Raw genomic sequence first — 21,623 nt, 5'->3', positions numbered from 1 at the left:
CGGTGCACGGCTTTCCTGGGATGCTAGGGAGCATCGACTGTATGCACTGGCAGTGGAAGAACTGCCCGACGGCCTGGAGAGGCCAATTTACTAGCGGCTACAAGGGCAGCCACCCGACGATGATCCTAGAAGCCGTCGCTGACCACCGCCTCTGGATCTGGCATGCCTACTTTGGTGTAGCCGGGTCGAATAACGACATCAACGTCCTCAACTCGTCCACCCTATTCGCCGATCAGTGCAGGGGTCGCGGTCCGGCCATTCAGTTCACTTCCAACGGCCGCACACATCATATGGGGTACTACTTGGCCGATGGCATATACCCTAGGTGGCCTGTTTTTTTGAAGACGATCAGCTGCCCAATTGGTGAGAGGAGAGTCTTGTTTGCGGCAAAGCAGGAGTCCGCGCGGAATGATGTGGAGCGGGCTTTTGGGGTGCTTCAATCGCGGTGGGAAATCGTGAAAGGTCCGGCGCGTTTCTGGTACAAGGACGTCATCGCCGACGTCATGTATTCGTGCATCATCATGCATAACACGATAGTCGAACAAGAACGTGGCCATGTCACCAATTGGGTGGATGATGAAGCCGGATCTAGCTCCAGCACGGCGACCTCGCCGGTCACTCGAGGATTACCAACTGGCTTCGGTGCGGTTCTACAGCGACAGGCCTCAATGCGTAACCAACAAGACCATACTCAGCTCATGACCGACATGATTGAAGAAGTTTGGACCCGCAACCGCCGCCGTTGAGAAATTGTAGTTTTTTTATTTCGTATTGTAATGTTTGAATTTTAATGAAATGAAGTTAGTTTTCCAAAATTTGAAGTATTTAAATATTCAAATAATAGAAAAATGCTTAGGGCGTCGCTTAGGGCGGGCTATAGTCCGCCCCACTGCAGGTGGAATAGGAGGAGAATAAAATGCTGACGTGGCGGTGCATAGGGCGTCGCTTAAGGTGTCGCTTTGAGCGTCCCATTGTGGATGCCCTAAAGGCCTAATACAATGTATTTCTCTAGACCCATGGCTGACGGTAGAGTCAATCATAACCACGGTCGCATCATTAATCAGAAGTGAAACCTAAAATAGTACACATACCATAGAATTTACGCATTTATGCATTTTTCGCAGATAAAGAAGGAAATAATGTGGTACGTTGAATTCAAAATTTAAGTCTATCAATGTAATGCGAATTGTGCTTGACTAATGAATTATATGACGCCTAGCTGTAATGTAAGATATTACTTACTTACATTCTGGTAAGATTGGATACATACATAATATATGTAGTAGGTAGGTTTGGTTAACCTTATTACCAAAGATAGTAACCTCGTTGTTAACTGGTAATATCCGCTAAGCTATAAACGGACATTGACGGAAACACTTGGGAGAAAAGTTTTTATAGACTTTTTAGGCTTCTCAATTGTTTTTCTAAAATAGGTAGCTTTATGATGTGGAATCCATAGAAAGAGTTTTGTATTTTATTCAAAAATTAGTAATGCCCCTCATAAAAATTTACACATATAACCACTTATTCATATTAATAAATTTATAATTGAATATAGTATATTATTAAATATTAACTTTGGATTTTTTAAAAAGGGTATGATTCTAATTGACATACTATTGTCGCCCTTGAACTAAATTTGTAATAGAAATGTATGAAAAACAAATCAAATTTAATAAACAAAATTCTTGTTTTTATAAACTTGTACTAGTGCATTGCATGTGGTTGGTTTGTGACGTTGGCATAGTTTTTTAGGATTTGTAGAGATGGATTATCTAAAATTTTAATAACCCTTAAAAGTAAGTAATTAATATTAAAAGTTTGAAATAGTTATCTTTGACCAAGATAATCAAGCTAGAATTTCAATAATTCAATCGTCCTACTACTTTTTAGCTGCTATAATTCTCTATTTGAATCAAGGATACAGCAAATTTTCTTAGATGATCTATTAATCTAAGCATGAGACGAAAGATTTTGATATTATTAAATAATGATCATTCTTTGACTCAAACTTTTGTTATCACTCGTAATTATTTTCTTACTAATTTTGTCGTACCATAAATAATGAAACACGTATGACTGAACTTTACCTTAGAAAATAATGTTTACTGATATGACATCAAAAATATCCTGCCTCAGATTTCTATATTCATATTCATGAGATTTGACTTGTTATCCAATGTAGGGTTGGATTTCAATTTTTCATGGTCATTGACATTATAATCTTGCTACCATAATAAGTCCAAATAAATCCTCTATTTCCACCTAACAATAGCTGTAAAGAGATTTACCCAGCCCTTTTTGGTTAATACTTAGTTGAATTCAGCTTCCCACATAAGTATTAAACGTGTCAAAACAATATGCATAAAAAGCAAATGAAAATAATAAACTACAGTCGAAATATAACAATAGTAGATTGATTAGTTTTTAGGAGATGAATGGTCTAAAACTCCTAGACAGGAAAACTCCCAACACCATTAAATTTCTCCTCTCTATTTCAAAAAAATCTAGAAAGCTTATTAATTAGGTCAAATAATCTATTCATAGTACTATCCAATTTTTAAAAATGTCAAATGTTCCCCATTCACGTATACACGTCTAGAATTCCTAAAAGTGGTGAATAATTTAAAAAATGTATAAATGATAGGTTTTTCTGTTAGTAATTACTTAGTATATAATCCACATTAGTTAGCATATGAAACGCCAAAGTTCTTACAAGACTACGTACTGTTTGATGTATTTTGATTGAATTTAAAACGTTTTAAATCACCAAACTCATGAATAAATCATACTAAAATATATTAGTAAGATAGTATACAAAAGCAACTTTAAAAACAAAATTAAATGAACTGTAATTGGCATAGAGAAAAATATTCGAATATAAAAAGTGGACAACACTTAAATTATTAGTCCAGCAATTAAAAATAAAGACACATGCATACTATTCATGTGTTTATTAAAAAGTGATACTAGTAGTAATAAACTAAATAATCAAATCCTTTTGAATCTGAATAATTTATTAAAAAGTGATAATAAACTAAAAAATCAAATCTTATGTATCTGAATAAATTATTAAAGTAATACGATGCTTCCTCACTACTACGTGGCGAGGTAGGCCCCACTGCCTCCATTTCCCCTACAAATATCACACAGTTCTCACTTCATTTTCATCGCACTCATTTCCTTTTCCTATAAAATTTATTAAAAAAATTAATCATCTTCTTTTCTTCTTGGCCGCAACCGCTAATTTCTCTATTTTGTTATGCTGTGGCCGACTGCGGCGAAGCGAATGGCGGCGGAGACAGTGACGAAGAGCGGCGCGATCGTGGAGAAAGGCTACGTGTACGAAGAAGAGACGCATCTCACGGTGCTGAAAACCTCTCTCTTTTTCGCCGGCGACGGCTTCACTGCTTACGATTGCAAAGGCGCTCTCGTCTTCCGAGTCGACTCGTACGGCCCCGACGCCGGCGATACTGGCGAAGTCGTTCTCATGGACGCCTCCGGCAGATGCATCCTCACCGTCCGCCGCAAGGTATGTATTCATCTCAGATCGCCGATTTCCTCATAATTCGGCGATTGTGTATGAAGTGTAGTACTGTAGCTGTCAATTTATTTTCCCCAAATTCATATGACTTCCGTGTTAATTGATGAACGATTAGGCGCATTCGCGCTACGATCATGTGGTTTAGCAGTGGAGTGAAGTGTATTCATCTCAGATCGCCGATTTCCTCATATTTCGGCGACTGTGTATGAAGTGTTATGTTGTAGCTTGTGATTTTTTCACCAAATTGATATGATTTCCGTGTCAATTAATCAATCATTACGCCGCGATCGTGTGATTTAGCAGCTGAATCAACTCGCTGATCTGTTTTCCCAATTTTGATCGAGACAGAGGCCGAGTCTGCACCAGCGATGGGAGGGCTTCGTCGGCGAGGGATCGGAGGGGAAGAAGGCGCTGTTCAGCGTGCGGAGATCGTCGATAATCGGACGGTCGAGCATGACGGTGGAGGTGTACACCAACCCCGGCGAGGAGTACCAGATCGAAGGCTCCTTCGCGTGCCGGAGCTGCAACATTCTGGCGGCGGATAAGGAGATCGTGGCGGAGATCCGGCGCAAGGTGGACGCGACCACGAACGTGGTGCTCGGGAAGGACGTCTTCGTGCTGTCGTTGAAGGCGGGGTTCGACGGCGCATTCGCCATGGGGCTGGTGCTGGTGCTCGATCAGATCTACGGCGCCGATGGAGACGAGGCCGGCGGCGGAGTTCACACCGGGAGCAAGGTCGGTGCGGACCCCACCTGTGAAGATTCCAATTTGAATATCCTGTAGATTGTAGATTTGCGGTTTGATTTTTGTTTTTTCTTTTCACTTTTATGTTATGTGAATCAAAAGAAAATATATGTAAAATTTTAGGAGGAGTTATGAATTACTAATTTATGAAAAGATTATCAAACTTAATAAATTAACCCCTCACCAGATTTGATACAAAAACTTTACTACCATCCAGGTGTCTTTTGATTGCATAAATATTGCTTCAGTATCTTTTACTGTATAATTTCTTTATTACAAGATCCGTTTTCGTTCTATATAAATATATAAGTGCTAGATAAAGGTGCATAAGGCATGCACATCAATTCGAAGATATTGTTCCCATATTGTGGACGATGATGAATTGATGATAACCTTTTCAGTTAGAGCACTCACATCTATTAGTAGTATTTGTAAAAGTGTTCTACAAAAACGTTACATTTGGATCATGTTGTTCACATTTTATATTTTCACTAGTGGTATAAATTATCGTCTGTTTGGCACTCCACTATAAATTATTCTGGCTGGAGACCGTGGTGGATGGATGCTACTATTTCTTTTGGTTAGACTATGATTATTTAATTTTAAATAATTTCATGATATTTTTGAAAGTTAATGATAGGGATTGTCACAGAACTGTTGCCGTTGCCACCGACCATCCTACCTAGAAGATCATTTCAAAGAATCCATTAATTGAGGAGATTTTGGCAACACGGTTAAGTCAAAAAAGTTGGATGATGAACAATATGTCGATACTAGTACTTGCAAGAGTTGTCCAAACCCTTTTGTGGGTCAAGAAATAAATGTGTGCCATAAGGGAAAAGATAAACGTACATAATTGTACATGTACATAATATTTTAAAAAAATTTAGATTTAAGTGAATTTAATTAAAAATTAATTTTGTTATTTATTGTAATATATGTAGCAATAACAAAGAAGTGATATAGAAATTTTATGTCGAATCGTAGCATGATTTCGACTATGATTTGAATTAATATACAATATTTAGTAGAAAATATATATTTTATTAAATATACAAATATTTAAGTATAAATTTTAAATCTTTCTTGAAGTGTTGCAAAATGATTAGTATGAAATTTATTTTAAATCAATTAATGTTTATAAAATGATTTTCAATGTAAAATGTTTTAAAAAGTTCGGTTATGTACGTACGTATACGTACGTTTATCACTACTCTTAAATTTAATGAGATATTCAAATCTTGAGGTTGTAATTAATTCACAATATATATGGTCCGCAAATATTTGTATAAAGATATTGTTAATCTATGTAATGAAAGCACTCAAGCTATGCATTGTGATGCAAGCTCAACTTCTCTGAATCAAGATGCGATGTATGGGAACACTATCACCACAGCTAGGCCTGTCAAATTGGGTACCCGCGGATACCCGATCCGAAATTTTCGGGTACCCGATCCCGAAATTCCCAAAATTCAATACCCGATACCCGACCCGAATTTGATTTCGGGTACCCAAATACCCGACTCGGGTATCCAGTCCCGAAAAATCGGGTATCCAGTCCCAATTGTGATTTTGATTTTTTTTTTTTGAAAATTAACTACAAACTTTTAGAATTTATTTAATATTATTTAATTCAAATTTAATACAAAGTTGAAGTACTAATATCCAAGTAAAAATAACTACAAACTTTTAGAAATACAAAATTCTTATAGTAGCTCGAATTAAAGAGAAAATAACTACAAACTTTTAGGAATACAAAATTCTTGTAGTAGTTCGAATTTAAAAGAAAATAACTACAAACTTTGAAAAATACAAAATTCATAAGTTATAGTACATATTAAATTTTTTTATCCATCCATAATAAGTCAATAACCATCAAAATTCATAAGTTCAAACATTCATCCTTTATAAATATCACAATTCAATAATTCATAAGAATCAAGATCTAACAATAATATCATCAAAAAATTCAAAATTATAAATATCACAAGTCAATGAAATTAAAAATTTAATTAAAAAATTAAATTACATATCTTATATGCTAAATTTAATTATAGTTAAGAAGTTAAATTACATTTAGTTATAATAAAAATATAATTTATTAATTTTAGAAAATAAATCGGATAAATCGGATAATTCGGGTATACCCGATCGGATATCGGATAACCCGATACCCGATAATTCAAAATTCCCACTACCCGATCCCGATCCGATACCCGAAAAATCGGGTTTCGGGTATCCAATTATTCGACTTTTTTGGGTTTGGATATCGGGTATCCAATACCCGATATCCATTTTGACAGGCCTAACCACAGCTGTAACAGAAGATCAGCCGCGTCATAATGCTAGCTGGAAGGAAGTTCTCCTAGGCAATGGGCGTGCTCAACACACACACACAGAGTGATCAAATTACAACAGCATTCCTTAGAGGACTTTGTGTGTGGCATCATTTCTAGATCCTTCTCTTGTTAGCTATATATATCATACTTATAAGGCATGATGTAATTATAAAAAACAAATCATAAACAAAATAGTCCATTCTCTCTCATGCTTTAAAATGTTAGCTTTACAATCTTTCCTCTTATGGCTTTTGCTACATTTCCTATAGATATGAGTGCGCTTATGGACGTGAATAAAAGCCATATACTTATTGTATTCAATTTCTAGATTTTTTTTCGTGAAAAATGAAACCAGCTCTTAAAATCAACGAGCAAGAAATAAGAATAAGTACTAAATTTTCTCCCCTAATAAGATTAGAAGTTTGCACTCATGCTTCTGCATTCATACAATAAAAAGTGCATCTATTAATTATAGATTTTTTTTATCATCCGATCGTCTTAATTATTCCGCAAAAAGGAATAGGAGAAAATTGCAACTTGTTAACAAAATTTACAACCTCATGACTTTTTGGAACCATAACAAGTTGGCCAGTAGCAAACTATAGGATAATAGTCCATCAACTATATTTGAAATTCGTATACAACCGGCTCAACCTACCTACGAGATATTCATAAAGTCATACCCTTTTATGCTGTATTGATAAGTCGAATTGCATCTTTTTACTTAATATATAACTTTTTTTATTTAATTTGTGATGAGTGAGAGATGAAGATGGGCTAGAAACCGGCTATAACCATAACTTTTTTTTTCTATTTTTTGAATCCGAGATCACGATAAGCCAGAATTCTGATTCGGGCCAATGATTGAATTTTTGTACAATGATTAATTCAAAATATATTACTACTATATAATTTGAAATTTTATAAGAGATATGGGTCGGGTCGGGCCGGGTTGACAAGTCCAGCCGGCCAAAATAGAATAAGCCACACCTTAAGTTGGGTTTACTAATATTTGGAGGCCCACCAACTTTAAAAAATTGATATATATGGCTGGGCTGCATAATTCAACCTTCGGAGGCCCACGACATTTGTCTTCACAATTCATTTTCTATTAATATGGAGTATTAGTATTTGAAACATTTTCAAATATGTATTAGAATAGCATTGTATGCTTAATAATCATGCAAGTAACTTTGATAATCATCATTATTTCTTACAATGGATACATACAGCAATTGCTTTATATTTCACTGATGCATTATATTATGGTTTTATAAAATAATAGTGTACCAGTGTGAAGTATGTACTATATACTTTTGTTATATTTTTACTACTACCATTCATACCATATATTTATGTTAAGAGAATACTCCCTCCGTCTACAAAAAATAGAGCAATTTGTGTATGATACAGATTTTAATATAGAATTGATAAAGTAAAAGAGAAGGGTTTGTAAAAGATAAGGAGAAAAAGTAAGGAGTCGTTTGCTAACTCTAATACCCAATCACACGTTAAGACATAGGCCATAAAAGCATCTGACTAAACTATTGTTTTATTTTCTAGGTAGGGTATTTGGTTTTTATGAAACGAATGTTGCATTAGAGTAACCCATGTTTGGTAAGCATGATTTAATAACTGGGCAATTGTAACAATGACGAATTTGTCCTCCGTAAATTAAGCAAATGCCCCTTATAACCTTTCAAGCCCTTAAGGTAGAATCCTCTCATTCTAGTTCTCGCCGCCGTCAACAAACCAAAGAAAAAATTTCGTCTCCCAGCAAACCAATCCAAAAGATCTCTAAACAATCTAATCCAATTCAGATCTTTCAATCCATGGTAAAGAAGTCTTGGGTGAATAATATGTGGTCCATTTTGCAAGACAAAATTTTGTAACATGAACTATCCAATTTTACTGATATTAATTTCGAAATTTTCAGAATTTTGAAATTGTACAGATTTCGAACACAAAATTCTCATGAAGGCTGTGAACTGACCTCAAAATTGATGTAGAGTTGGAATGAATTTTTCTGGTTCAAGCTCTTCAACGCTGACGATGAATTGGTGGTGAATAAAGAGTGAGGTTGAAGAAGGAAAGAAAAAGGTTGAAGAAGGTGAAGAAATAATTGAGGGATACAGAAGGAAATCCAACTTATTTGTAGGGTGTGGAGCTTCCTTCATTTTATTAATCGTAGTCTCTCTCTTAGTTATGTATACTGAAGCTGTACAGCCCGCTACCACGGGTCTGCTCCTAATTCTTGGGCTACTGAGTAAACAATGCTGAAAAACCAAACGCTTGATAAGGTCCGATAAAATTAATTGCCTTATTCAGAGTTAGCAAAGACTCCTAAGTGAGAAGTAGTGTTAGTGGAATGATGTGTATGGTTATTATCTGTTGAAAACTTTCCATAAATAAATATGCTCTATTTTTTTTGGACGTCCAAAAATGATAATTGTGCTCTATTTTTTTTAGACAGAGGGAGTATAAGATACCTAAATACAGAGTACTACTACTAACTTCTCAAAATATATATAAAAAACCTATATTTTTGTTCCCATCACAAAAATGGCAACATTAACACACTGGCAAACAATTTGAAACTAAGGTTTTTCCTTTAAAAAGAAACTCTTTTGACTGAATTAAAATAAACAGGATTTCCTATTCACCCCAAACATATAGTACTCCTACAACAATTGTGTTCATTGACAATCTGCAAGCAACATTTACTACTTGAATGACAACACAACTTCACACACACACACACACATACAAATCAAAGTGAAGAGACAGTAGAATTGTTTTGAATAGATTACAGTCCACAAAAGAAGCACTAAATAGGATATGATAAATCTTTCTCTACTTGTACTTTAACCCCTAAACAAAAAAAAAGCTGAAAACCTAGTTTCTTGGAAGTGAGATTTGTTATCAGAATCAGGAGCAGCTGCTGCCTAAATTAAATACCCATTCAAGAAAAAGGGAATTTATCTGTGCTGCATGCATTCAATGCAGGTGAAATTCTGTCACTATCTTCCACCACTTTTCTATCACTTTTTGCTGCCATTGACATTTGAGATCACTTCAGCCTTGAGGATTGTTTATGTGTTGCTGAGGTGCAGGATATCTCACTGCAGCTGCTAGCATTCTCTGCTGCTCAATCTGAGACAGATTTCAAAATATATTAATTGATGAATTTTAATTTTGATATATTGCATGATAGTAGTATTAAATTTGTCATTTACCTGAAAGAATTCATGCAGCTTGTTTTTGAGGTAACAATATTCATATTCTAACAGCTCCAAAGCCCTCAAGCATCTGTGAAATTCACAAAGGTGTGAAAATTTAAACTTAAAAAAACTTTTTTTACTTTATTCCATATTTTATGAAATTTGTTCAATTGAAAATGAAATACTCCTGTATTAAATTAAGGTGTTTAGATTTTTCTTAATGGTCTATAGCTTATACAAAACAATAGTATTTTTAATTAATGATACTCAGAACGATGCGTTTTCATTAAATTAAGAAAGAAAATGGTAAAAAAAAGAATGAACTGAAATTCAAAAGCTGTTGATTTAAATGACTATTATCCCCGGAAAAGAGAGTAGACGAACCCGGGGCGGTTGTTGAGCTCGGAAGCGGCCCGAAAGGCGATGCAGACGTTACGGATGCGCTGAGCGCCGATGCTGGAGCTGCTTCCCATCAATTGATTCAAATGGATTCCCATCTTGTTGTAGTCGGATAGCTCCTTATCCACTCTGCATTCGTTCATTCATTTATAAGACAAATGTAAAACGGAATTAGAAATGAATGGAAAGAATTATTACAGCAAAGCTCTGAGATTGCGGAGGAGCTTCTCGGACTCGTGGAAGTAAATGGTGACAACTTCAGACACAAAGTTGGGGGAAGATTCATCTTGCAAGTGCTGGAGCTGCAAGAACTGCTCGTCCAAGACTCCCTGGTGGAAAAGAATGGCGAGCAAACGGTTCATGTCAGCTCCAAGCTGCTCCACACTCAGTCCCAACATCCACACAGGTAGACCCGTTTTGTCTTGTTTATTCCAAAAGATAATAAAGCAATTAAGTGTTGCTGCTTTGGTTGGCAATGAGTTATGAGTAATGACCAGAGAAGCAAGAGGCGAGGGGATTTAATTTAAAGGGTGGCGGTGCAATTGTGACAGATCTTTCTGTGCCTGCCAAATAACTGCTCTTGCTTTTGTCCCATTCACCCTATTTAATTCTGATTTACAATATTATTTTTCTATTTTATTTAAACTAATGATCATCTTTAATAAAATGTAAGGACTAATTTCTCACTCTGCCATCAAGATTAGTTGTTTGTGATGGAGTAGTTGATATCATTAACCAAGAAATAAAAAACAATAAAAATAAACTTGAAAAATATGCATTATTAATATATCCTCAATATAAATCTTCTTGCAGTGATACCTAAAATAAAATCGAGTTAATTAGGGAGTGAAAATATTTTACAAAATAATAAACTGCGCCAAAGCATATGGTTTTCCATCCAGCTATAATGTTCCCTCAGTCTCACATTGCTTAGAACGTTTCTTTTTGGCACGACATTTTAGAAAATTGTATTTAGTAAGTTAAATAAAGTAGAGAATAGAATAAAGTAAGAGAGATAAGAAAAAGTAAAGTAAAAAAAAAAAAAGAATAAGATAAGTGTAATTAGATATTTTATTTGTAGCTAAAAAAAATGACTGAAATAATTTGGGACATCTCAAAATTGAATACGACTTAAATAACTTAGGAAAAAGAGAGTTTATCGTAACTATATGTGTTACTAAGGTGATGATTAGCCAAAAAAAAAAGAAATTTGATATGAAATGACAATGATGATAATTATTAATCGAATGAAGTCAATATAGAGTTTTATTATTTTTATTATCATAACAAAAACAGTCAACCGCAATCTAAACAAATATGGAAATTATTGCATCAATTTTTTTGTTACTGCTTCTTTTAAGCCAAAATGAGAGAAAGTATACGCATAAATAAATCTCGTTATCAAAAGAAATGATATCTTGAGATGGAGGTATTTGAGATGAAGTATTTTCATAGAGAAAATTCTGAGGTTGTATTTGTCTGTTTTGCGAGAAAATAAATACTACTCCTACTACTAATTAATTCATTGAGAATTGCTACGTACAGTAAATTCACGCCTTGGCAGTGAGTGCGAAAAGTTACTGGCATGAAGAATGTGGAATTCGAGGTAAATGTGGGGCATCTACCAGACCACACCCATACCCTTTTTCACCACTTTTTTTCTTCTTCTACTACAAAAGCTGTAAATACTTCATAATAATCACCAGCTTCATGCTTCCCACTATATTTATCTCGTAAATTTATAATCTATGTACATTGAATTAATTCAGTAACTCAAACCCATTATTTCAAATTATGATATTATTTATAAATTCCAAATCGGACACTCGTTGGACTATCTGGACACAATAGATCATAAAATTGAGGCCGGTCAAAATCCAAAATTTGATCATCTATGTTTTAGGATGTAAGTCTAGAACTAATTTAGTCAAATAAAATTAAATTACTAAGAGAGAGAGAGAGGGGGGGGCGTGTATGGTGCGGCGTCAAAAGCGTCACTCACTCTATCAAGTCTCACCCGACATTTGTTCATACTGCTTTTACACACTTTGTTTATCTTTTTAACCTTTCCTTCTAAACTTTATTCTCTTCTATTACAATTACTCCCATTATGTGGTGATGGCATGGAAAAGGCCATTGATGGATTTCTCATTTGTTTGTTCCTTGGCATGTTATTGTTCCCATGCTTCTCACCTTCAATTTTGGAAGATTGTATTACCGCCGTTGTAAGACATGGTGCGATGTGGAAATACCTTAATTAGATCAATGACTTGGTCCAAAAAACTGAATTTTATGAAATATTCACTCCCTCGTAGGCCAATTGTATTGTTACCGATCGACGCCTAAACTCCCGTGAACCGTTTCCCACTAAAATAAGCAAAATAATTTTATTAATTTTGTACAACGTTTTTCAACAACAATAAGCAAAATAGATTTTACACTAAAATAGAAAAACACAATTTTACACTTAAAAACCAAATTAACGAATGTTTTACAATTAAATGCCCTTTTGCATTTGAGTTTGATAACATGTGGAGCCCTTCAACGTCGGATAAAATATTGCTACTCATTATTTAAAAAAGTACTCCTACTAATCAAAACGCACGCATGAGTTTTACATTTCACTTTTCACGGTTTTCATTATCTTATAATAATAAATTGTAAGCTACCAATATGTGTAAAAGTTTTGTTTAACATATAGATTGAAAACTAAGCATTGTATAATTAAATTAAGAAATCTCGATTACCTCAAATGGCATGCTCCACCCACACAATAAAATAAACTTTATGTTTCTCTTTCCTTTTTTTCTCCTTCTCATAAGTCATAAAATAATTCTTCAAACAATTTATATAGAGGAATGGAGAGTATACTACTATCTTTCTCATATAGAAGAAAATATCCTATCCTTTGTAAACCCACATAGGCATTTGTACTCTAAACTAATAGTGATTCAAATGTAATAGTAGTGAAAAATACATGATTAATTATTATAAATAATTTATCGTATACTATGTTTTATTATTATGCACCATATAACAATTTATCACAAATGAATTTCAAAATCAAGAAAAGAAATACTAGTATATGCATTAAAATTTAATACTCTATTTAAAGATTAAAATAAACTTTTCGAAACTAAAAGAAGGGATGATGCACGCTTGGATGACGTCATTGTTTTGGACCAAGGAGCTATGGTTTATGACAATTGTTATTTATGAAATAATGATTATGAAAAGAATGTTGAACATTAGACAATAAGTACCATGAAATGATGACAAAACTACCGCAATTTACATTTTAACAAACATAGAATTCATAATCATAATCATAAGGGTTTCTTTGTGCTTCCCTCTCAATTTCTTAATCATTCAAACATATAAAACAAACTTTTTGACAATATATAACACACTCAATTCCCTCTTTTAGCTTTGAAATTCCAAATGTTGGATATATTCTTGTCAACTTTACCTTGTAACTCGCTTCTCCTAATTAACTAATCAATAATAAATCTAATAATAAGTCGTGAGCAAATAAGTGGAATAGACTCGTTGCTCGATGTGTGTCCATACCTAGCATTACTATCCTAATATTTAGAAAATTAAAATTATTCTTATTTTTGAGAAAAATATAATATTACTCCCTTTGGCTCGCACAAAATGTCACACTTGTACTTTTAGGATGTCCCAATTAACATAATATGTTTATAAAAATGAAAATATCACTCGATTTACTTTATATCATATCATATTTTAATTTCTAAATCATTTAATACACTCAACAACATTTCTTAGAATTAAATGGAAAAAGAAGTAAGAAAATGCAAATTTAAATCAAAATGGACCAACACGTACGGGTTGCTAACTAATTAATAATTTAAAATTAAAATAAAATTTTAATCACTATATTAAAAGATCTATGTAATGATAAGTGAATTATATTTTAAATTTAAATAATTATTAAATAAAATTAAAAAATAATAATGCCAATTCTCTTTTATTAAAATTATTCAAAAACTTTAAATTTATATAACTCTCTTGATTTAAATTATTTTTTGGCAAAAAATATGTCAAATTAACGGTAATTTTATAGAGATTCTAACGAGATGTCATTGCATATGTTCCGGCGATGTTCGGATGATGAAATTTGATCATTTTTATTTCAGTTTCGCATATGTTGATAAACATATAGTCCATCTGTCCCATTAGCAATGCAACGTTTTCCTTTTTGGGTTGTCCCACTAAAAATGAAACGTTTCCTTAAATGGAAACATCACTCTCTCTACTTTTCCCTCTCTCTTACTTTACTCTCTCTTCATTAACTCACAAAACAACACTTGCATAAAATCTTGTGCCGGAAACCAAATGTTTCATATTTATTGGGACGGAGGGAGTATTTTTTATCAGCAAATACATCAAAAAATTTCAATATAATGTACTACGTAAAATCTCAATAAAACTGTATTGATATTTTCGTGTACTTATGTTGAAATACTCATGTCATTGTATTGATATTTGTAATACACTATGTTGATATAAAAAACACGAAAATTATGATATGATAACAAAATGACGATCTTACCCTTTTATTAATATTTTATTTATTATTTATTAAAATTCAAAAGTTTTAATCTTATCCACTCATTGTAAAATTTAAAAATATAAATTTAATTTTAATTTTGGATTATGATACAAGGACCCGTACGGCGCTGCCTAATATCTTGATTCTTTACAAATAATTCATCCCTCACGGCCGCACCTATTCACGCTTAAATAATATAATATTAATAATTAATGTTAAATAGTGAACTTAGCTACTATTGATTATTCAATTACTAGAGAGTCTAAGATACAAGTGTTTATTAATTATTTCATTGTTATGGTTCCAAACTTATCTTCCATTTGAATTTTAAATCTTCACCAATAATTGCTACTTAAGTATGTTTGTTTTTTTTGTCAAAGAGAAGAATGATTAACGATATTCATTCTCAATAGAAAACATTTACTGCCGGGGAAAAAGCAATTTTTATTTATTTAGTGCAAATAAAAGAAACTATTTTCCTTTTACCAATCTATGACACCTTTAATTTTTACCAAGACAAATTAAAGAAATTGAGGCACTCTCTCTCTATATATATCTCTCTCTATTTCTCCGTATATGACTAATTTAAAGGCTTGATTTAGCTAAATAAGGCCATCTTCTGCTGTTGTGCTGGTGTACATAACTTGATATGAGTGGCCAATCCAATTGCTTCAAGAACCCTAATTGCATACCAAGTTGTATCAATTTGCCACCACTCTAGCCCATGTCTAGCTGAAGACTCAAAGGCATGGTGGTTGTTATGCCACCCCTCTCCAAATGCAAGCAATGCCACCCACCTTAAAATTCACGGTTTCAATTAAAATTCGATATATACATCCATGACGTGTACTGACATAATAGAATAAAAGATCTGTCGTAAAAAAATACCAATTATTTCGTGAAAGGTCGCCGGTATTCCATGCCTGTTTGCCCCAAATATGGCAAGCTGAATTCACCAGCCAAGTGATATGATAAAGCCACACAATCCTCACACCCTACACATTTATGACATTTTAAATTGTTTTAGTAGAATGAAATCACAAATAATTGAGGTAAGATTTTCGTTTTATTCACACAATATTTTTTTTTACATTGGGGTGATGTATTACTCCATATTATTGTGATTTGGTTTAGTTTTAGTTTCACGCAACCAGCATTATTAAAAAATTAGATAAAATGGAAAGCAACCCAAATTGTGGGTTTTAAAAATTCTCAATAAAATTTGAATTTCAATGAAGGTATACATATCTAATTTGGTACTATCAACTAAACTTGGGCTCTAATTGAACTGGTTCAAAATTTGTCTATTTAATTTAGTCAATGAGATATTTGGTTGGCGGTATTTGGCGCACACAATTAACCTACCCCTAAATTTCATATGTGCTTAATTAATTGTAATTAAAATTATTTTTAGTCAACGAGAAATATGCTTGGCATACAATTAACATCATCCTAAATATTTTAGTTAGCGCACACAATTAGGTTATCCAAAATTTGATAGGTGTTAATTAAGGGTTGTAGAACATGTTATTAAAGTAATGAAAATACAATAACTTACTATTCCCCAAACAATGTAGGGAAATCCACCCATTGCATAGAGTAGAGCTCCAAGTGCTACATGATGAAGTAAATAAGTCTTTTCAAGGAACTTATAGAACGCCTGCTTCTCTAAATCTTTAACATTGCTTCTCTTTCTACACTGAAATCAAAGATATATGAATTTAAAAAAAAAAAAAACAAGAAAGACAAATGTGATATTGAGGATGACAAATAATCTTACTTTTTGAGCAATATTTTCAGTGTCAAAGAGCCAACTCATGTGACTAAACCAAAATCCCCAAATCGGACTATGTGGATCTATTTCTGAGTCAACAAACTGATGGTGGTATCTATGAAGGCTCACCCACTTAATTGGATGTCCCTGTGAAAACAAATTGCAATTAAACATCAATTCTATTTCGAGGACTAGTTCTATTTCTAATCAAAAATAAAAATATGGTGATTTCACCTTTTAGATCCATTGAAAATAAAAAAAAATTTATTGCTACTGTGTCTCTGAAAAATTAAAATATAACCTCAAATCCTTTTTTTTTTTTTTTTTTTTTTTTTTTTTTATCTTTTTCTCTAATGAACCCTAAAATAAAAAATATCATCTCAAGTCGAGATACTGCAGAAGAGAAAATAGCAAAATCCGATCCAATTTATCATAATTAACTAGTTATAATGTTGGTTAAATGTATTCTGAAACACGGGAAAACACATCGGCTAATCGAAATCATGTATGGAGCCATGAAAAAAAATAAACAAAACACTAAGTTTTGCAGCTATTAGGAAGAAACACACAATATAAAAATCCTAGTAGGCCAAGCTATCCTGATTTATTGATGGGGGCTAGTGCATGCATGCAATTTATTCAAAATATGGATATAATGTGAAGATTTTATAAGATTGTTTAGAAAAATCTTTTGGTGGGGGCTTGAGCCCCCTTTGGATCCATGAGAGAGAGAGAGAGGGGAACCTGAAGGGCAAGAGTGCCACAGTAAGCAAAAAAATACTCAAGCCATTTGGGAAGCTTGAAGCTTCTGTGTGAAAGATTTCTGTGGAAAGAGAGAGTGATTCCAAGAAGCCCAGTGATGAAATACAATGCAAGAGCAACACCAAAGGCATCCCATTTAAAAGTGGAAGGAGCTAAAACACACAGCAAATGCAACACTGCAAGCCCAGAAGCAACCAAAATATCAAAAGAATTCCACTTTCTTCCCCAAAACACATTCCTCTTCTCCTTCACCCCCACATTAGGCAGCTTAACTCTGCCAAAGGTTGAATCTTTTTCATCTTTTGGCCACACCCTTTTGATCTTGGCATCATCATTTGGGGGAAAGATTAAGCCATCTTTAAGGGATCTTGCCTTTGCTGTAGACATCTCTCTTATTTTTAGTGGCTTAAATCTATCTGTGGTTTGGGTTTTGCTATGCTTATATATGGCTTTGAACATTGTTTCAAGAATTTGCATGAAACATTGTTAATTTATAAAATGTATTATAGGCCCTGCACTACATATTTAATTTCAAGGATAAAATGTATTTTAACTCATCGGCGGATTTAGGCCTGCCAACTCCTCTGGACCGTCCGAAGGGTCTAATTTTCTCTTACGGTCGAGGATTAGTAGCTTATGAGAAAAGTTCTTGTTAGTCAACAAAGAAAATTAGGTTCCCTCTCTTTTTAACATAATACATCTATATGTGGTAAATTGATATTATTTTTTAAAAATCATAATTGTTGATAATTAATTTATGCTAGATTATACTACTAATTTTTTTATCCACATCCAAATATATAAACTAGACCTTACAGATTATCTTGTACTAATAATTTTGAAATTTCTGGACCTTGAGATTTACTTTAATTAATTAGGTCAATTTGAATTGGTGCCCAACTTCTTTTATGGTTAAGGTGACTTCGACCTAACTTGAACATTAATAATTAAGACTTTAAATTATAATCCAAGAACTGTGTGTAAATTCATCCAAATATTTAAAGAGCAGTGATTTAGAGACATAAAGTCTCTATGCCATAATACTCCTATGTCACTTTGCCATAACTATATTTTATATTGTGACTAATTTACCCTAATATCATATTAAATGGATATCTACAATTAAGGAAAATTAAAATCAAACTAAATAGTAAATACATTATCTAAATGCATGTGCATTAATTAGAGATAAACTTGAATCATGCATTAAAGTTATAAATGGATTTCAAAATATTAATTTAGATTATAAATTTATCATTACAGTAGTATTAATTAACACATTATACAATTAAAGTATTATATTTAATTATAAAATAATTTGATAACTTAATATAGTAGTACTACCACTATTTCATAGCTTGTTCTTTTATTTAAATATTCTAAAATATACAACAATGAAATCAATTATTTTAGTATATGAAAAAAATAAAAATTAAAACATTTTTCTTATTCAAATTTGAATTGTATGATAAAATAATATAGTTACTATGATTAAGCAGTTGTTGCGTTATAGTAGTATTTTTGTGTTATTTCTATAGCTTTTGTTATAAATAATATATATTTTTTAATTTTAATTGACTAGTACTTGTAAGAGTCTGTCCCTAAAATTGAGATTCTAAAGAAATCAAAATTTTGGAACGAATAATCAAAATTTTGGAACGAATATTCAAATTTTAATTTGTTGCTGATATAGTGAATAAATAAAGAACTCTAATATTTTTTTAAAGAAAAAAATAGAATATTAACTGTATATCTTTAAATATACCTTTAAAATGCTAAGTAGATGAACGAAGAAACATGTGATTATTTTTTTTATCGAGGTTTGATGGTAATGTTTCAAAATTTTAAAAATTACATAAATCAAAATTATGAAACACCAAAAAATTAAAATTATAATATTCTTAGAATCAAAACCGTATTGCTCAATTAGCATCAATATATTATATATCAAATTTAATTTTTCGTACGTTATAGTGAATTGAACTAAGAATTCTAGTAAACTTTTTGCATAAAAATTTTTAATTTTTTATAAAGAAATTATTGTGAATAAAAAGTAGTAACAAAAAGAATAATTTCATCAATATTGAAAATTATTTCAATTTAATTATAAATTAATTATCAATAAGTTTATCAATATTTTGATTTATTACAACTTATTAAAATTTGACAAAAAAATTTAATTCTTCATTGTGCTAATTATTTTTGAATAATTATTCGATCATCTCATCTGAAGTCAATAAAGTCTAGTTTGATACGTCTTTTATTCGCCTGTTAAACATAATATTAATTTAATAAAATTGCAATATTTAAAATTATAAAATATGACTTTAAATAAATGTAATAAATATTAAAAAAGATCATGCATCACAAATGTGTAGGTCCCACATAGTCAAAACAAAATTATACACGCATTATTAGTTCCATATCCTTAAATAACTAAGCAAATTAATGTAAGGTTAATAAAGTATATACACAAAATATAAATTTCTTCAAAAATAAAATTCAATGCACAATTACTATTTTAACCTCATTATGCCATTATAACTTGAAGACACTGTGTCTCTAAAACATTTTCCATATTTAAATTAGTTCCATCAGATGCCATATTTAATATTTCTAACGTTTATGAGTTTTTATATATGTGTCATAACATTAGTACAAGAGAAAAGTGTAGTTTAGAAAATCATAATAGAATTAATCCATCTTGAATATGTTATGATGCTTCCGTATCTATACGTTAGATAAGCTAGATTAATAATAATCTGTGAAGTAAGATACAAATAGAAATAATGTCATTTTGATAAGGTGATTGGTAAACTATATTATTCCGTAAATTAAGTTATAAAATGTCAATCTTGTCCTTATAACAAATACTAGTATCATATATTTTTATTAATTTTAATAAATAAAAATTCAAAATTAAAATTTTACCGATCTCAAGCTAAACTTGTCTGCGTAATAAATTGTGATTAATTAATTAATTATAGTGTTTCCAATTGCCCTCTCCCATGGTCCCACCCCTGACCCCACCTTCGCCTTTTCTTTAAACGTGGGCTAAAACTTGAAACTACCAAACACTACAATTAAATTGTTGGTTCTTGACTAATTTAGAATTAGCCTCCAACGTAAGCCATCAAACATCTCTTAATTAGGGGTTACGTCACTAAGAGTGTCCACAATAGACCAGATGCGGCAGCAGTCTATTGTAAGCCGGAGGGGAGTCGCGGTGCATGGGGGACAGCCGAGTACCCCCGGAGCCGTGTGGCGGGCAGCAGGCGAGACGGCGGTATTTTCTTTAATTTTTTTAATTTTCATCAATAAAATATCTATTCCTAATTCATTTTTTTTCATTTCATTCCATTCTATGTATTTTTGTCCAATTAATTTTGTTCTAGTCCAATTAAAATATACCAATAATTGAAAAAAATGTGAGGCATGGCTTAGAGTAGCTGTGACATGGCTGAACAAGTTTTATGTGGTTGAGACATGACTATGATGACTAAGTGGACAAGTTTTTTTGTGGCTGAAGTGTGGTTGTTCTACTATTGTGACACCCTAATATTTATTTCATCACAAGAACCCTAAAGTGGGTAGATTCACATTGTTCTTCAGTAGCTTATAAACACATAAAATAAATCAATATAGGAGTGACAAGATTTAAACTTATAGAATGTTGATGGGAAAAACAAATTCCCATGATTGCCATGTTGTTAGTTAAAATTACACTCTGAGTAGGGCTAAATGACCACATTATGGCCAACTATAAAAATAATAAAAAATAATAATAAAAGATAGTGTATTTAATGCCATGTCGTTGAAATCAATACTTCTAAAAAGTATCAATTTAGTATATTTTTCTATTTTAAATCGTATATAATTATATTGTTTCTTATTTTAATTAATCGATTAACAATTTAAAATTGTATGACAAAAAAATATTCCGTCGTGCATCGCACGTGGGTTAAGACTAGTTTATATAAAGGTTACATGATAATTAATTTAATTCTTTCTTATATTTATAATACCAACGCATCGTGGTAATACTTTTATTTTTCATATTTATTTAAAATACTCTAAATGTTTGTATATTTACAAATAAGTAAAATTGAGCTTTGATCAATATACTTATTTATATTAATAATCATGGGTTAATATTATCAATGATCACTAAACTACAGAGCATGTATCAAATTAGTTCCTAAATCAATTTATTTCATAAGGAGTACTAAACTTTATACTTAATTTCATTTAATGTTTTTAT

General features: G+C 32.1%; 4 protein-coding genes across 4 annotated transcripts; 2 read left to right on the top strand and 2 right to left on the bottom strand.

Moving 5' to 3' along the window:
* The first annotated feature begins 290 nt into the window (after nucleotides 1–290).
* On the top strand, nucleotides 291–746 carry LOC125206465. Its single transcript, XM_048105716.1, has one exon. The coding sequence runs from the start codon at nucleotides 291–293 to the stop codon at nucleotides 744–746; it is 456 nt and encodes a 151-aa protein (XP_047961673.1).
* Nucleotides 747–3,178: 2,432 nt separating this feature from the next.
* On the top strand, nucleotides 3,179–4,464 carry LOC125208248 (protein LURP-one-related 5). The gene is made up of 2 exons (XM_048107828.1): nucleotides 3,179–3,532; nucleotides 3,893–4,464. The coding sequence occupies exons 1-2, from the start codon at nucleotides 3,263–3,265 to the stop codon at nucleotides 4,325–4,327; spliced, it is 705 nt and encodes a 234-aa protein (XP_047963785.1). The 5' UTR covers nucleotides 3,179–3,262; the 3' UTR covers nucleotides 4,328–4,464.
* A 4,933-nt stretch (nucleotides 4,465–9,397) lies between these two features.
* On the bottom strand, nucleotides 9,398–10,718 carry LOC125208658 (pseudo histidine-containing phosphotransfer protein 6). Its single transcript, XM_048108311.1, has 4 exons — nucleotides 10,446–10,718; nucleotides 10,233–10,376; nucleotides 9,864–9,936; nucleotides 9,398–9,780 (listed from the first exon to the last, which is right to left on the bottom strand). Exons 1-4 carry the CDS (start codon nucleotides 10,643–10,645, stop codon nucleotides 9,703–9,705), a joined length of 495 nt encoding a protein of 164 aa, XP_047964268.1. The 5' UTR covers nucleotides 10,646–10,718; the 3' UTR covers nucleotides 9,398–9,702.
* Nucleotides 10,719–15,260: 4,542 nt separating this feature from the next.
* Nucleotides 15,261–17,806, bottom strand: LOC125208135 (palmitoyl-monogalactosyldiacylglycerol delta-7 desaturase, chloroplastic-like). Its single transcript, XM_048107709.1, has 5 exons — nucleotides 17,345–17,806; nucleotides 16,607–16,747; nucleotides 16,385–16,525; nucleotides 15,715–15,821; nucleotides 15,261–15,623 (listed from the first exon to the last, which is right to left on the bottom strand). The coding sequence occupies exons 1-5, from the start codon at nucleotides 17,747–17,749 to the stop codon at nucleotides 15,425–15,427; spliced, it is 993 nt and encodes a 330-aa protein (XP_047963666.1). The 5' UTR covers nucleotides 17,750–17,806; the 3' UTR covers nucleotides 15,261–15,424.
* Between the last annotated feature and the right edge of the window lie 3,817 nt (nucleotides 17,807–21,623).

Source organism: Salvia hispanica, chromosome 2 (genome assembly GCF_023119035.1).
Source record: "Salvia hispanica cultivar TCC Black 2014 chromosome 2, UniMelb_Shisp_WGS_1.0, whole genome shotgun sequence".
Lineage (NCBI taxonomy): Eukaryota > Viridiplantae > Streptophyta > Magnoliopsida > Lamiales > Lamiaceae > Salvia > Salvia hispanica.
This window is presented reverse-complemented; position numbering and strand designations above follow the sequence as displayed.

Excerpts from the sequence above, each read along its gene's own strand:
- LOC125208658 (XM_048108311.1), bottom strand. The coding sequence starts at position 10,645 with ATGTTGGGACTGAGTGTGGAGCAGCTTGGAGCTGACATGAACCGTTTG. Across the intron at positions 9,937-10,232 it reads GAGCTCAACAACCGCCCCGG|ATGCTTGAGGGCTTTGGAGC; the intron begins GTTCGTCTACTC and ends TGAATTTCACAG. Across the intron at positions 9,781-9,863 it reads AGCTGCATGAATTCTTTCAG|ATTGAGCAGCAGAGAATGCT; the intron begins GTAAATGACAAA and ends AATCTGTCTCAG.
- LOC125206465 (XM_048105716.1), top strand. The coding sequence starts at position 291 with ATGGGGTACTACTTGGCCGATGGCATATACCCTAGGTGGCCTGTTTTT.
- LOC125208248 (XM_048107828.1), top strand. The coding sequence starts at position 3,263 with ATGCTGTGGCCGACTGCGGCGAAGCGAATGGCGGCGGAGACAGTGACG. Across the intron at positions 3,533-3,892 it reads TCCTCACCGTCCGCCGCAAG|AGGCCGAGTCTGCACCAGCG; the intron begins GTATGTATTCAT and ends TGATCGAGACAG.
- LOC125208135 (XM_048107709.1), bottom strand. The coding sequence starts at position 17,749 with ATGTCTACAGCAAAGGCAAGATCCCTTAAAGATGGCTTAATCTTTCCC. Across the intron at positions 15,822-16,384 it reads CCTACATTGTTTGGGGAATA|GGTGTGAGGATTGTGTGGCT; the intron begins GTAAGTTATTGT and ends ATAAATGTGTAG. Across the intron at positions 15,624-15,714 it reads GACCTTTCACGAAATAATTG|GTGGGTGGCATTGCTTGCAT; the intron begins GTATTTTTTTAC and ends GTGAATTTTAAG.